Source organism: Anopheles gambiae, chromosome 3 (assembly GCF_943734735.2).
Source record: "Anopheles gambiae chromosome 3, idAnoGambNW_F1_1, whole genome shotgun sequence".
Lineage (NCBI taxonomy): Eukaryota > Metazoa > Arthropoda > Insecta > Diptera > Culicidae > Anopheles > Anopheles gambiae.
Genome location: NC_064602.1, coordinates 7907607 through 7924745, shown reverse-complemented (window position 1 = coordinate 7924745; position 17139 = coordinate 7907607). Strand labels below are relative to the sequence as shown.

The following is a 17139-nucleotide window of genomic DNA, read 5'->3' as shown; positions in this document are numbered from 1 at the left end:
AATTGTTTCCTCGCCTTGGGGCAGTTTTAAAGAAATGGGTTTTGATAGACAGATGGTACAAACTCTTTAATTATCTGGTACATTCCTTTCGATGTCATTTATTTTTATTCGTGCTACGTAAAAGGTTACCATTTTGTTAACATTCGAACACATTTTGCTTGATTGAAAATTGGAACCTCGCTCTGCTAAACCGAATGACTCATAAAACTAATATTCTTTTCTCGCTTATTGAATTCGATAAAGTTTGTCGATTTGATCACGAACGGATTAGCGCTCGCTTCAGTAATAATCGTTGAGCTGAGGGAATGGAATTACCACCAGAATTAGATTCAATTGAACTGAAGCTACATTCAAGCTACCCGCTGCAAAAGCTTCAGTAGTACGGAGCTGGCAATCCTTTTGGAACTCCATCCAAAAAAAGAGGAAAAATCCCCCAACCAACATCAAACGAAGCGTGGTTTGTGTCGCCGAAAAATGGCGTACCGCACCCCATTGAACCCATTCATTGGCTCCCCGAACAAGAACACACACACACACACTTTCTCACTGCCTGTGCAAGGAGCAAAATGCCAAATCAAAGTGCAACGAGCCGGGAAAATCGGAAAAAGTCATAAATTTAATAGCCCAATCATCGACCACAGCCAGACCACAGAGCGGCATACTGTCCAGTTCGGGTTGGACTGTGCTTCTCACGTACGAACGAGCCACACACACACACAAAGATGACCGGCAACGAGCGTTGATTTTCCGGCACGCATCAATCTCGTCCCGGCACACTGTCGGTGGCAGGTTTTCGATACCATACCGGCATCGTAGGCCGACTATCACGCTTTTGTAACGCATTATCATCGCTCGGTGTATCCGGGTCGCAGGAAGGTTAGTTTTTTTTTGGCTTTTCTTTTTCGAACAAAAAGCACAATTCGGTGGAGGAAAAATTCAAATTTTATCCATATTCATACATTGCAGAAAGGTGGCAACATTGGTCACGCATGTAAAATAGTAAAGACTGATGCGCTTTTCATCGATGTTTGATTCGATGGACTAGTGACGTTACGTGAATCAACAGTTACTAAATGACTTTCACATCGCTGCTATTAGGACAGAATTGAAAGGTTTTACAAATTTGCCAGATTTCCCATCAACTGATCTAATGAAATTGAATAATTATTAAGCTACAAATTGAACAAATACCAAATAACATTAAACAGAAACTCACACACGTCCCCGTCAAACACTTTCCACCGGGAAAAGCTACAAACGAAAGTTCGACCCGTGGTGGTCAATTTCTGCTCCCAAATTTACCAATAAATATTTGCCAACGGTTCCCGCTAATGGAAGTGCGTTGAGTGCAGTTGTGCAGGTACAAGCCCTTTCGCCCTGCGTAACTCGGTTTTCCGCTTACACATTGGCGGGAGTTTGCAATAAATGTTTACATGAGAGAGTGAGAGAGTGCAGCACCCCGACCATCATGATCAACGGTTAAGCGGCCAACGGAACTTACAACTCTTGCTGGAGCGAAGAGGTTGGCACGCGTGTGTGTTTATGCCAAAAACAGAAAATACCAACCGAGCGAAAGCATTTCCACTCGCTTCCATGCGATCGAGAAAAATCAAGCGAATGGAAAGCGAAGCAGTCAGAGGTAGCTAACGATTGGTTTTAGGTTAGCAGCTGGTAATAGCAGTGGACGTCGGAGCCGTTTGAATGTTGTGTGCCAGTTCGGACGAGGGTGGTGGTGCCCAGGTGAACAATTTTCCAACTCACTTTTCTGCTGACAGAGTTCGAAAAAGGGTGAAGCTGCACACGGTCCGCTGCACATTCTGTTTGATATTTGAGTGCAGCAGCCATTTTCGGAGCCAAAACGGTTGTTGTTTCCTCGACTCTGGGGAAACTAGTCTACTTTCCTCCAACCATTTGAAATGGAGGAATGTACTATTGTAATTTTGTAAAATTGCGTAGGAGTTTCGACATTCTTTCATAAAGAATTTTATCTACTTTTAATGCATAAATTGAACATATCTCTGTTCTGAAAGGATTACCATCAAATCGATCCATTTTTGAATGCATCTTGCATGTGATTGCCTCTAGCCATTTTGCTACCACAACCTGTGGCTTCTTGTCTACTTTTATGACTGCTGAAGCACATACATTGCCTCTGCCGGTACAAATTTAATTAAAACACTTCAAAAGGATGACCGAAACGGGTCCCCACAGAATGAATCGTGCTGTGATGTTTGCTTTGAAAATCGTGTGCTACCTTTGAGTGGTTTTAATAAGCCATGCAGAACATTTTCAATTACCTTAGTGTAATATTATAGCAACATAGCATAAACATACAATTTGCTAAAATACGCTCCCTCCCGAAATCACGTCCAATGCTGCTCAGCCCATCTCATTTTTGGTGACGATCACTTAATATCCGCATTAATGGAGAGTTTAATATTGGTCATAAAAATAATAACCACGTACACACGCACCAGAACACACCAGGATTGTCACCCTCAATAAACCACCTGTTTCCCACTTCGACTTGCCCTTTTTCTGCCATTCCAAAAAAATCCTGACAAGCGTGGACAAGGCCACGAGAAAAAAATAACCTAATCTACCGCCGGTCATGAATGGATGAAAATCACTCTACATTAAAAAGTACGTACCACCGCCAAACTTGCAATGGAGCAATCGTGTTGCTTTTTCGACGCTTCGTGCTGGAACGTTCGATGCTTCACGGCGACTGAAAAGCTTCCAAATTCTCCGCCCTCTCTGTATTCGTGAACGTTTCCGAAATTCTTGGAGCAAAAGATGAACGAAACGGGCAAACCAAAAAAATAGATTGTGACGAACAGGAAGTACCATGCTCTTCTATGCCATGTTACTGCCATCATCATCAAATTGCTAACATAACAGCCAATTTACACCATTCGTCCGCCATCTGCAACCATCCGAGGTGGGAAGGGAGGATGGTGCAAGCAAGGAACCGGCAGTGACTTTTGACCTTCCGCCTCCCCGTAGCTGGCAGTTTGTCGTCAGCTGAAGTGAGAGTTTGAAACCGGACGGCACTCTGTCCCGTGCTGGCACTTGAAAGCACGCAGAAGCGAGCCGTGTGTCCTTACGGAAAATGGTTCACTTTTCCGACACGATTGAATGGAGATGGCGCAATTTTTTGGGGCCGATTTTTCCTTCTTTTTGGACTTTTCTTTTCGCTTTCTATTTTGGAAACTACTTCATTTCTTTCAACATTCACGTGAACGTTCAGCTTCGGCGTTGTGTGCAATGAAGGGGAAAAATGAGCGCCCACCGAGGGGGGGGGGGGGGGAAGGAACGGTCAAAAGTAGAACCAATAAAAATGCCATAATAATCAAATTCAATGACCATTGCGGCGTTTTGGGGGGCGGATGGAGCGACAAACAATAGCAAAATGCGAGAAAAAACTAGACCATGGATAAAACGATCATAGCTTAAATGGGCAAACAGGAGCTACAACCGGACGAACGTAAAATGCATCGTTTATGTGCAAATGATCCTTTGCATACGAAAGCGATTGTGATGGTGAAATGTGTCTCATTTTTTCCTCTAATTCTTGTGGAGGGTTTTGTTTTGCGCTGGAAAAATGCAATTACAGCGAATATTTCTCTCTGTTGGTGGTACTTATGCAACGATTTAATGCAATTTAAATTGCATCCATCTTTCCGGACGTTTTGGGAAGATTTCTTAACGACATAATGCCATCATTTTTAAGAAATCTTGAATTGCTGAATCTAGAGCGAACTTCAGGAAGTTTAAAAATCACATTTCTCCGTGCACAACTCAACAACAACTTCTGTGTGTATAAAATGATCATTTCGATCGTTTATCACTTTCCACAATGTGAGGTTTTTTTTCTTCAAGAATTAACTGCTTGACGCGTCACAACCTGCTTTTCTCACTTTTTTCGCGAAATCCCTTCCTTGTTTGTAAAGCGTATAATTTCTTTGGCAGAATCTTTTAAATCGCCAAAAGAGAAAACGAGACCATTGCAAAAGAAAATACGCTGAACGCTCTGCTGCAGATGCTGCTCCGCATCGTTTTACACTTTGATGATAGATGGCCAACGTAAGGAAGCGTAGCACACGGCTTCGCCCACAATCGTACATGGCATCCGCAGCGCATTCTAACGCTGCCAACTTCCAAGTTGTCGTGGAAACGAGTGGCAGCACACATTGCACACAAAAAACACACAGGCATTTCAACTAGCACGGTGACACGAACCATCGTCAGACGACGTGCTGGCAGAACACTCGTGTCTTTAACGTTGCATTGGAAACTACTTTTTTGCATTTGTTCTCGCCTCCAACCAACCAACGGAGCGTAGTTTTTGAGTTGTTCCCTTGATCTGTCCACAAAGAGCAGCATTTTCCGTATTGCCTTGTATTTTCCTCTACCACTCTACCAATAACCGTTTCTCGTTGTCTCGTTCTCTTCCCCAGAGCTGTCAAATTTACATCGAAACTGTTCGGACGCGCCCTGTCCCGCCGGATCAAGGCGACCGTACTGTACGCGACCGAAACTGGACGCTCGGAACAGTACGCCCGTCAGCTGGTGGAACTGCTCGGACACGCGTTCAACGCACAGGTAGGTTCAATCTTGATTGCCTGCCCCACTGGATGACACACCATCTGCCCGGTGTAGTAGCTCTATTACTGCTGTAGTTCTATCGATGTAGTTGCGTTGGTGGGTTTCAGGAGCCAATTTCAGGAGGAGAAAAACATTGTGCGGTGAACAGACATTGATCCGAAAGGAGAAAGACAAGAATTAATGCCAATGGAGATGGTGATCCGGCCAGGGCACGTGTCGTCGTTACGGATAATCTTGTCCGGTAGGATCTCTGGTTTCTGGTTCTGGTAGGGATTGAGATGGATGTTCATGTTTACTAATCGGCTGCGATGCGGTATCTCGAGACGGCTTGAGGAGATTGATTGGCAAACTGATCAACAATGAGAGGGACACATTGATTTTCAAAAGATAACTTTTTGCCATTGTTAAGTTTCGTTAAATAATGATTGCATATCTTCAGGCGCCAAGGAATAAATCGCCTTAAAAATGGGAAGTCGCCATTCACAATTAAAACCAATTTAAGAACACGTATTTAAATTCATCCCTAAAATTGATAGCTCATAGCGTGATTTGAACCTTTTTCCAACAGTTTTCACTGTCTCATTCTATCAATAACTACACCGTAATACCTCAGACAGGTAACCGGGCTGGAAAGAATTGAATTATCTCCATCTCTTAAGAAATGATCCATCCCATCGCTTCCAGTCTCGCTTGTCGTCAGCATATTCCAACCAGCCACTCTTTCTGTTACCTTTCACGAGAGCATAAGCATAGCGAAAGCGAAGCATTCTTGATCCCAACCCAGCAATGCCAACCATGCCGTACAATAACATCGTCTTGCGACTTCCCTCGAGAGATATTCATAGCCCCAAAAAGCTTCCACTTTGGCGTAGAGAAGAAACACTTTAGAACGCGAAGGGTGTTTTACTTTCCATCGTACTCATGGTGAATGTTTTTATGCCACCGTTCTTGTTGCTGCTGCTTTGCTTAAAGGACTCTCGAAGGTGCGCAACACACTCAGCAGCTGCTCACTCTGTCAGCATACTCTTCATCTCCCTCGGTTCCTGGTTCTTTTTCCACAATTTAAACTGTTTGAATACGGTTCGGAGGGAATGGGGAGCGCAAATGTAGCAAACGTGTTGCATGCTTTGCCCAAGGACCCAAGGAAGCGGATGAAAAATGAAGCAAGCACGAAAACCTGTAAATTCGTTCGTAAATGCTGCAAACACTAAACACGGCACACGCAAGTCCCTGGCAGGAGAACAGAATGTTTGACGACTACATTGGGCTATGTTGACGTTAAAGCTTGTTTACGCTTCAGCAAAAGGGGCGGGGGGGAGGGGGAAGAGGGGTGCGGAGCACAACCAAACGCCCACAGCGGGAGGTAAAAGAATTAGCTAACTCATCGTTTTTCGCAAAACCCCTTTTCCATCGTGCTCTGAACATCCGTACAGAAGGAAGGTTGGGAGGAAGGGTTACATTTTATATTCCAGAATGCGGGAAACGAACCTTCTGGCACTATTTTCCACTACTATTCCCATTATCAAGTCTCCGTCGCTCCATCATGCTGTTTCGCATCAAATGTTGCGTGATTTCGTTATCCTTCCCCCCATCATAGAAAGATGCACTCAGCACAGCTTCCGTTGCTGGTTCTGAAGTTTCTCTTCAGATGCCTGTTTGGCAGGTTGCTTTTAAAATTCAATCTTTGAACCCTATTGGTATCAAGATTTTCGTTGCTGCTCCAGTAAGGGGTTATAGTTCCGGCAACAATATTTAAAAAGGCAAAACAACAATCAACCTCACGGGAGAGAGGTGCTCATTGTGAGCTTTAGTCGGAAGGGTGTCGGAAGTTTAGCTTACAAAAGCATATTCTTGGGATGTTTTGTAGGGAAGGAGAGATATCAGGATAGGGACAAATATTTTGCTCGCATAATGCAAAATCCATACAGTTTGTTTTCTTTTCCAAATTTTAGATTAAGTGCAAAATTGATTTGATGATGTTTGTTTGCGTTAATGTTGTTGACCATTTTGTTTATTTTTTTTTTCTACACTTAGTTCTGCTCGTTCTGTTCTGCTCTTATCGATTCTCTTTACATGTTCTATTGATAATTTGATTTCCTTTTTCATTTTTCCGTATAATTTACCATTATAATCATTTTTTTCTTGTTATACTTCTTTTAATCTTTTTTGTTTTATATTTTTATTCATTGTTTTGATGAAAGGGGGTTCTTTTACCTTGTTTATATCCATTTGTATGGTTCGTCTTATTTTATATTATAGTGTTTTGTACGATTTTGTTTGATTTATTTGCGCAACATAATAACGAATGTTCAAATGTTCATGAGCGAGCTAATTCTACCAATTTCCTTCCATCTAATTTCCTTTTCATCTCCACACACCTTCCTCAACGCACATACATCAGCCAATGATGATAACAATTGCTAACAGCAATTGGTGCTTACCGAAACCCGCTCAGTAATATCCTATCCACGAACGAAAACAATCACGCAAGAGCCTTCCATTCAATCTCTTCTCTCTCTCTCTGAAGCAAAGATGTGGTACAATCTTATGAAACAACGGTTTTATCCTGCTCGCATCGACGATCCAACCTTATGCTCGGGAACTGAATTTCAATCGAGCAGAACATTTTCCGCTCCACCAAACCTAACTACAAACACAAATCGCCGACGTCGAAAATTGGGCCACCGCCGCCCGACGTTGGATGGGCGAGAATATTTATTGTTCCGGTGTAATTTATGTTGGCCAAACGCAACCCACCCACCCATCGAAAAAAAAGGGATAGCGACTAATATGTTCACTTCCTTTCTTTTCTGTTCCTGTAGTGATTCTTTTACTTCTGTTTCTAACACCCACATGTGCGGTGGCGGTCGTTTCCGCGCGCACATTTTTCCTCACTTTTTCGTTTCAGATCTACTGCATGTCGGATTACGACATCTCATCAATCGAACATGAAGCCCTGCTGCTGGTCGTGGCTTCCACGTTCGGCAACGGTGATCCACCGGAGAACGGAGAGGTAAGAACATGTGCCAGCATCATCTCACCTTACCACCAGCTTACCAGACTAACTAGTGTGGCTTTTTATTATTTTGTCAAACTAACGACTAATGTCTACTGTGTACACAGAAAACTTTTTTTACTGAACTTCAGTAAAATTTTACTGAAATTTTTTTAACTGAAGTTTCAGTAATCCTTTCAGTAAAAAGAATGTTTACTGAATCATTCAGTAATGTCCGGTGCTCACCAAAATGACAGCTCGTTTACTGAAATCCCAGTAAAGCCATTCTCATATTACTGATTTTTCAGTAGTTGGTAGCGATTAAAAAATGACGAAATACTTCTTTTAAATTGAGTTTTTATTGATACGCAGATATTGCTAGTCGCTCAGTTTATATTAATACATGTTTTGTAGTGTTTTATACAGTTTTTATACTGTATTTCACCGCCGCAAGTGTAGATGGTTCAGTAGGCGCTCACAGACACCACGCAATTTCAGCAAGCACAGTGGATTGTAGCAAACATTTTACACACCAACACGGCTGCCAATTGCTTTAAATTAATCCCGTAAGCCGAAATATCACCTGAAATTTCACCAGGGTGCCTGTAAGCGCCTACAAAATCAACTTTTTGCACATCACGAGCAAGTAGGTACCGCATTGTTTTGTTTTGATGTTCTAACTGACAGGTCGATTTGACAGAATGAATTGCTGCATTTTCAGTAATTTGTTTTACTGATATCCAGTGAAACGACTAATTTGACACTTATTTTACTGATTTTCAGTAAAATGTGTATTACTGAAATGCGTTCAGTAAATTGTTTTGCTGAAAGTCAGTAAAAACATGACATTCATACTGAAAATCAGTAAAATATTCTATTACTGAACCGTTTCAGTAAAAAACTTTACTGAAGCAGGATGAGAAAATTTGCTGTGTACTGTGTCGGGAAGCATGGTGAAGCTTGAGAACGTTGAGACGAACAAGCCTTCCACCAATCGACCACACTTTCGATGTAAAATAATAACCTCAAATTAGCAGACGGAGCAATGGGGTTCTCGTGGTCGTGCTCGGTGATGCTCGATGGTAATTGTGGAGAGCAATGGGCTAACATTACCTTCTGCGAAGAGTCGTCGTTCTTTGGGGGAGGGGGTTGTGTGGTACGCATCGTTCTGGTACGTTGGATGCAGTGAGCGGAGCGGAGGAGATGGTGAAAGACGATTATGTTTGACTTGGTGGAGGGTGAGAGATTGAAACGAACCGAGAAACAACCGCAATGATGTTGAGAATGAGCTAAGGAAAGCATTTTCGGGCTACATTCTTCGTAGAAAAGCGCTCTCGGCGTGCGGGCGAAGCGGTTGTAAAACTGGAAGCCCGACAAGAATGAATGGTTCCCTAACCGCAGCCCAATTAGAAGGATTTTTGGAATAAAGAACCTTTCGCAGACGCAGAATGCATGTTTACAGCTTGGGAGGGGTTGGTTTTGCTTAATTTCATTGCAAAGTTTACTGACTGTAGATTTGGAATAACGTGCAACTGTTGTGTTAATACTCCCATATTGTGTTCGGATCTACCTGTGATAAGATAATCCCAATGCATCAACAAGCGCTTCAATCATCCCGATGTAAATTTGTCATCCAATAAAACATTGATCCTTTGCGAAACTATTTACACCTCAGCGAAACGAAAGCACGACATCATTAAAATCTGCTGTCAAAACTGTCAGCAGGCAAACGCATCGACCAGCCAGAACGTGGGCTTATACAAATTATATTTTCATTAACGCCCATATCCTTTCACACACACGTACGCTCAAGCTCTTTCAACCCCCTTCAAACAACATTCATCCCACTCACGTTGCTATGGTGAATGCATAATGAATTGAGCAGCGTACAAGGAGGCGCAAAACAGGAGCCCTAACCTAACAATCACACAGCAACGTGCGGCGGTGGTTTAACATCACACGCGTACGACAAAGTAAGACCACCACCACCACGACAATACAACCGGAGCGCAACTTGCCAAAAAGGATGTGTCATTTATTTCCCAAACAAAGAGTAAAGCTTCTTGCTCACAACAACCAGACCAGCGTCAGAGCTTCTTGCGAAAGCATGACAGCATCTTCGCGCTCCCCGCAACCTGTTCACCTGGGGGCGGTGGGAGACGATAAAGACATCCAGTGCCACCGATAGAGGAAGATGTCTTTCTTTTCTTTTTTTTTTTTGGTGAAAGTGAAATAAAAACACTTCACACCAGCCACCGTCGTCGTCGTCGTGGGCCATCATCGTTTCGGAGTTTATTCATCTTTATTTATGAAATGTCATCTTTGGCTGGTTGGTTGGGCTGGGTGATTTCGAGGGTGGTTTCGAGGAAGCATTATGTATTGTGATGTCCATTAACACGCATCTAGTGACATGTTCGCCAACCATATCTTTATTCATTTGTTGACTGTTGAGTGTGTGTGTGTGTGTGTGTGTGTGTGTGTGTGTGTGTGTGTGTGTGTGTGTGTGTGTGTGTGTGGTAGATTGTTTGACGTATCGACCGTTAAACAGTAACGACTAACCAGGATTTGTAATCAGTGTAAAATAACAAGAAAGTGTGTGCAACTAACAAGGATGGTGAGAGTATGTGAGAAAATACCTTGAAGTCGATTATTCATTATTATTTCCCTGTTTTTGTTTCGTTTTTATTTTCATGTTTTATTTTGTAGCTTTTTAAGAGCGGATTGGAGACAAGAAAGAGTAAAACGGTCAGTAGATGTTATTCTGCAGGCATGAAGAGGCTAGATGAACGCCCCTATCGTGATGACAAAAGCCCACAATTATAATGTTGATGTTTTTGTTGATCTACATTTTCTCACCTCAACTTTTCCTAACTCCTAAATTTCAGCTTTTCGCCCAAGATCTGTACGCAATGAAGCTGCACGAGAGTGGCCACCATCAAGCGCACAGTGAGCTCACCATTGCCGCTTCGTCGAAATCCTTCATCAAGGCAAACTCGCGCAGCGATTTGGGCAAGTTTGGCCCGATGGGTGGTCGCAAGATTGACCGGCTTGATTCACTGCGCGGCTCCACCACGGACACACTTTCCGAGGAAACGTTCGGTCCACTGTCGAACGTACGGTTCGCCGTGTTTGCCCTCGGCTCGTCGGCCTATCCCAACTTTTGCGCGTTCGGTAAGTACATCGACAACATACTGGGCGAGCTGGGCGGCGAGCGGCTGATGAAGATGGCGACGGGCGATGAAATTTGTGGCCAGGAGCAAGCGTTCCGCAAGTGGGCGCCGGAAGTGTTTAAGGTAGGCAGGAAGCGATATATAGATGCCACGGAACACGTGAAAAAGGGAAAGGGTACAGTGTACATTCCAAATCTCGATTTTCACAGATCGCGTGCGAAACGTTCTGTCTCGATCCGGAGGAAACGCTCTCGGATGCGGCCTTTGCGCTGCAGAGCGAACTGTCCGAGAATACGGTACGGTATGCGCCGGTTAGCGAGAACGAGCCGCTCGACCGGGCACTGTCCAAGTTCCACAACAAGAAATCCATGGAATGCTCGGTGAAGCGGAATCCAATCAATCTGCACTGCGAGATGAACGGTACCGAGCGGTCCACGATTTTGGTAGAGATCATGGCGGAAGGGGTAAGTGGAATGGGAGCGGTGTGGGGAGTGACGAGGGGGGGGTTTGTTTTGGCTTCGGTGTAGGAGCTCTGAGAAATGTTGGACTCGGATTCACGTTCGGCATGTTTTCGAGAGAGTGAGTTACCGGAAACGTTTTGAGAGGCGCTCACGTGTTGCATTGCCGATGGCTACTTGTTGCTTTTAAGAAAGAATTTTTGGAACTTTACTCCAATTTTGCATCGGGATGTCTTATAAGCTTAATGTGATCAATGAAATAAATTCAATTTAAGCAACTTTTCAGGAAATTAGTTTAAAAACAATTAAAGCAATACAAACGTACAATACCCCCAAAGAGCCGTTATAAGCTCTTCAAAATGAGTTCCACTGCAAATGAGTTCCCAAAAAGCTCCTTCCAAGCTTACAAATAGCGAAAGGAAGCTTTGAGAGTGAAGGCTTTTGTAGACATTTGTAAGGTTTTGTCAATTTCAAACTAACGGACGAGTTCTCTTTGCATCCATCACCAGATCGATTACGAACCAGGAGATCATGTCGGTATCTTCCCAGCAAATCGGAAGGAAATTGTGGATGGAATTATCGAGCGTCTGACGGGTGTTAACGATCCCGATGAAGAACTGCAGCTTCAAGTTCTGAAAGAAAAACAAACACAAAACGGTATTGTAACTGCATCAAACTCCTCGCGCCTGCAAACAGTGTCCAATAATGAAGTGTCCTCTTGATTTGATGATTTGATATTTGCAGGTGTCTACAAATCGTGGGAACCGCATGAGCGTCTACCCGTGTGCTCGCTCCGCACACTGTTGACCCGTTTCATGGACATCACAACTCCACCAACCAGACAGCTGCTGACCTACCTTGCTTCATGCTGCAGCGATAAGGCGGACGAGGAAAGACTGCTGATGCTAGCCAATGTGAGTTCTTTTTGCTACATTCCAAATCTTTATTTCAACTAATGTTGCTCATCCTTCCCCCTGAAAGGAGTCGTCGGTGTACGAGGATTGGCGCTACTGGAAGCTGCCCCATCTGCTCGAGGTGCTGGAAGAGTTCCCCTCGTGCCGACCACCGGCAGCCGTCTTTGTCGCCCAACTGAACGCACTGCAGCCACGCTTCTACTCGATCTCGTCCTCGCCGAGGAAGTACTCGAAAGAAATCCATCTAACGGTGGCGATCGTCACGTACCGGGCGGAGGATGGCGAAGGTGCCGAGCACTATGGCGTGTGCTCGAACTATCTGGCCAACCTGCAGCCGGACGATAAGATCTTCCTGTTTGTGCGCAGTGCGCCATCGTTCCACATGTCGAAGGATCCGACCAGACCGGTCATCCTGATCGGTCCCGGTACTGGCATTGCACCGTTCCGTTCGTTCTGGCAAGAGTGGGACCACATCAAGTCGGAAATGGTTGACTGTAAGGTATGTGGAATGTTGTCAATTAGTGTTGGAGTGGAGGTGAACATCCAAAGTAATGGTTTATCCTTCTCGGTGCTAGATTCCTAAGGTATGGCTCTTCTTTGGCTGTCGTACAAAGAATGTTGATCTATATCGGGATGAAAAGGAGGAGATGGTCCAGAAGGGTGTTCTCGATCGCGTGTTCTTGGCACTATCGCGCGAGGAGAACATTCCAAAGGTAAGTTGGTGGACAAATGACTCTTTTCTTAACAACTTCAAACTCCTATTGTGTGCTCTTATCCTCCTCTATCACAGACCTATGTACAGGATCTGGCCCTCAAGGAGGCGGACTCGATCTCGGAGCTCATCCTGCAGGAAAAGGCTCACATCTACGTCTGCGGTGACGTCACCATGGCCGAGCACGTGTACCAGACGCTGCGCAAAATTCTAGCGACGCACGAAAACCGCACGGAATCCGAAATGGAGAAATACATGCTGACGCTGCGGGTAAGTAGCGATGATCGTGATCGTACCCGTCGTGATGATCCGTTTGTGCGCCGGTTCCGGTTTCCTCCAGCTCTGACAGATGACGGGCAGGAATGTTGATGCAGCATCCACCGAGTGGGTATTGTTCGCATGACGCGACTCGTGCCCGGGATGTGTAGTTTTTAATTTGTTTTGTACGTCTGCTTTTTTAATGTAATGGTCGTTACTAAACATGATCGTTGCCACGTGTCCTTGCTTCCAACGATGAGAGAGGGAGTTGGTGTTTTAATACGACTGTTTACAACCATACATCAATGAAGATTGTCGCAGATACTGACTCCAGACGCCGGTTAATTGCATTCGTGCGATCAGAAGCGTGCGATAGGTGGATGGTTTGATTTTAATGATCGATTGAGTGGCACAGTCACATTACTTAGGTGATTGGGAACGAACTGCGATGATTTCAATTTTAAAGACTTCAACGGTGATCAAGCGACGAAATTTAAATTTTTCATTTTCAAAAGAGAGTTGTAGAACTTGTTTGTCTCGGTACGCGTTTTTTCATAGTCTTCTTATGCCAACGACACCTGTGACGTGAGTTCAAGCACAATAAATCTTCTCACAACGGCTTCATGAGTTATTCCATTTTTATAAGGTCCAGTCACACTTCACTGTTAGCACCCATGTGATTATCACGGCCATTAAAAAGATACATTAGCCACTTGCCAGTAATAATTGAACCATTTTGTGGCTTTGGACACGGACGTCAACTTCGGGGGGCGATCGAAACTCATCCCTATTGCATTCAAATGAGCGCCACTGGAAAGGGGCTCCTTCCTTGAGCACGTCCCAGCTAATGGTACTACCCTACCCTACAATATCATCCACCCCAGTGATAGAGATACCGATACCGACTGCTTGCCTTTGATCGAATCGAACGACCCACTGCGGTCAACCCATCCGAACGGGCGGTGAACGATTCCGCCTGCATTACGATCACGTACTGCTCACGTTGCTTCGGTGAAGGCTTCGCTTCTATCTCTAGGCCGGGATCGGTCGGTGATTGAATGCGTTTTGTTTACGGAAGACGGTACTGTTGCCGGTCAGAAGAACAATCGATCGGTGGATTACAATGCAATGAATTGGTCCTTCAGGTCGGTTGTTGACTTTTTAGATAAGTTTGATTAGAGGAGCATTAAACTCCTGGGAAACAGTTCTTCAAACTAACAACAAGCAATTTTCTCTTGTATTAATATGTATTCCTCTCTATTTTCCTCTCTTTTCAGGACGAAAACCGCTATCACGAGGACATTTTTGGCATCACCCTACGTACGGCTGAGATCCACAACAAGTCACGTGCCACTGCCCGCATTCGTATGGCTTCCCAGCCGTAAGCGTTTGAACCGGACAGTGGCTTCACCAGTGTTGGGCGACCCTTTTATGCAGCAATGACGCACTCGGAAGCAATATAGCGGACTTTAAGCAACAAGTTTAGATGAATGCGAAAACGTTGGTTTTTGAAGAAACAGAAACATTTGTTTCAATGTTTCCTCCACTCTCAACACCACTGAGTCGCAACGAATATAAGGCGAAGACGAAAAGTGTAAGTGTGTTGTAATGTCTCCTTTTCCCTCTCCCCAGGGTAGCGAGACAGTTTCCCAATTCTACATTTAACAAGCAGTTGATAAGAAAACGAAAACATTTGAGCACTTCTTTGCTACAACTCCAATACTGCAGTTAAGTCACTCTCAACGGAGTGTTGGGGAAAGTGTACCAACAAAATCATTCAAATCTTATTGCTTAAACTGCACATAACTAGCACCCCCTTTCGCCTTTCGAGTGCAAGTATATTGAGAGCGCGTACTCCAATTGCACCCACACTTTTTCTCTCATCTCTAAACTCTACCGACCTCTGCATCTGGATGTTTTTATGAGTGTTTAATAAATGCACCGCCACGATCACATGTTGTTGTGCGCGTTCTCTCGATGGCATCGTGGCAAATGTTGTAAAAGGCAATACATTTACATTAGATACAATTTTAAATACATCGAAAGCAAATTGTGAAACATACACACACAGCAAATACGCAATCACGCTCTGCACCAAGCTCTGCTACACATAGCTGCTGCTCCTGTACTTGTGTGCACCTTTTTCCGAACCGAAAAGCAAAGACAAAACACCGCACTAGAAGGTTTTTAAGATGGGAAGTTAACAAAACGTTTTCACTGTTAAATTTTATCAAACCAAACTCTAAGCTAAACTCTATCTCTCTCCCTCTCTCGAATGTGTGAAATATAAGCTAGATGCGGTGCTATTATAGAAAGCTGCTGCTGGTGGTGGTGATATGGTGAATGTTATTCAAACCCAAGGGGTGTGTGTGTGTTTGTGTTTTTTGGTGTGTGCGTGCGCTAGGATAGGAAATCCATCAACTGAACAAATGAAACAATTTCGAACCGATGTCTTATAATAGATAGTTACGTTTCCGGCAAACAAACCTCTCAAACTAAAAAAAAAACAAGAAGAAACAAAACACAAGCTTTCAAATGCACACAAAACTAGTTAAACAAAACGAATGAACTAAGATGCAGGTGAATGCGAGGCGAAAGTCCTTTGACGTGAAACTGATGAATGTGATCAAACTGGTAGCAAGGGTGTGGCAAACCGGTGGGAGAAGACGGCATTGTATTTAGAACGAGCAAGGAGTAGAAGGAAAGGATGGAAAGAGATAAATATAAGTGCAGTTTTTTATTGTTTGTTTGCAAATATATTAATCATCATCATAAATGGACTCTGATCCATGGAACATCTTTAAAGCAAAAGCTGAAAAGGGAGATGATTATTTACATATTGCGTTCTTAACAGTTTCTTTCCCATCTTAATGCAACTTATTGGCGAAGAGATAAAGCATTGAAATTAAAGAAAGTCAAAGAAATGCACCTGATACCCACCCCATAATTCAGAGAGCACTAACACCCTTATACACCCTCGTCTATCATTCTCTCCGCTACTCTCTCAATGGATGTGTGTGATATTGTATACTGTTATCTGATAATTTTATCAAAACTACAAACAAACAAACAAACAAACAAACAAAAAGCTCCGATTCAAAGCGAACAAAACTGGCAGTAACTGGAAAACAAATGCAAAAGACAGAGAGAGAGAGAGAGAGAGAGAGGGAGGGAGAGAGAGTCGCGAGATGCAAAACCAAAACCAAATCAAACAAAGCTAGCTATATACATACCATATATATACATAGATATATACATACAGCATATATATATACATTTCGATTATATTCTTATACACACTTCTCACACCCCAAACCAACACTACGTTGCTAAGGGCAACACTTGAGAGGCGCATCTCAACGGCTGTAAACGGCTGCAAACTGTTGAAACGACAAACAAAACAAGGATATGGTTAAAATGTAAGGGCTATGGAAACTATACATCGTTAAAGCAAAGCACACACATGGACTACATAAGACGAAAGCAAAACACCGTTTCAAATCCTCTTTTTGTCTCTAAAAAAACCACGAGAACCAAATTCTTTACAAACAAAGCCCGTGAGCAATTCAATGCGAAGAGCACAGTTGTCTCTAAGAAACTATGCGAACGCGAACAACTCCAGGTCACAAAACACCACTTCAAAATGTGCGGCGGGGGCGGTTGGGGTGGGGTTTGGAAATTCGTACTTTAAAGGAGTAAATAAAAAGCACAAGAAACACCCGCAACAACAACAACAAGAGCTAAAATACGCAAGCAAATGGAAAGAAATTATGTTTTGTGTGCATATCCAGTTTCGGGTGGCAGAAAATTATGACTCGTGACTGTTCCGGCACATAAAGCACATGAACTTCCAACGGGGTCCGGGTTACGGGTTTAGCAGCAACTGACCACTGGCACGAATGTATCACAAACTCCTTTTACAGACCATAATGTGCTGGTTCGAGCGAGTTCATTTGTCTTCTGCATGGTCATAAGTATGTCCTGGTAGTTCCTTTGGGGGTATCGATTGGCCCCTTAGTGCCTT

The 17139-nt window shown here is 43.7% G+C and overlaps 1 protein-coding gene across 5 annotated transcripts in view; it reads left to right on the top strand.

Moving 5' to 3' along the window:
* The window catches only part of LOC1277726 (nitric oxide synthase), an 88146-nt gene extending 72257 nt beyond the window's left edge, over positions 1–15889 (top strand). For 4 of the 5 annotated variants that reach the window (XM_061656356.1, XM_061656354.1, XM_061656357.1 and 1 more), the window contains exons 12-22: positions 4461–4605; positions 7517–7621; positions 10310–10348; positions 10489–10896; positions 10983–11237; positions 11741–11888; positions 11976–12145; positions 12213–12644; positions 12721–12858; positions 12936–13127; positions 14393–15889. In XM_061656356.1, coding sequence (XP_061512340.1) covers positions 4461–4605; positions 7517–7621; positions 10310–10348; positions 10489–10896; positions 10983–11237; positions 11741–11888; positions 11976–12145; positions 12213–12644; positions 12721–12858; positions 12936–13127; positions 14393–14500 — 2140 coding nt within the window. In that variant the 3' untranslated portion in view covers positions 14501–15889. The remainder of the gene's footprint in view (positions 1–4460; positions 4606–7516; positions 7622–10309; positions 10349–10488; positions 10897–10982; positions 11238–11740; positions 11889–11975; positions 12146–12212; positions 12645–12720; positions 12859–12935; positions 13128–14392) is intronic. The other variant, XM_061656358.1, reaches the window with a different exon arrangement.
* Positions 15890–17139: the final 1250 nt, after the last annotated feature.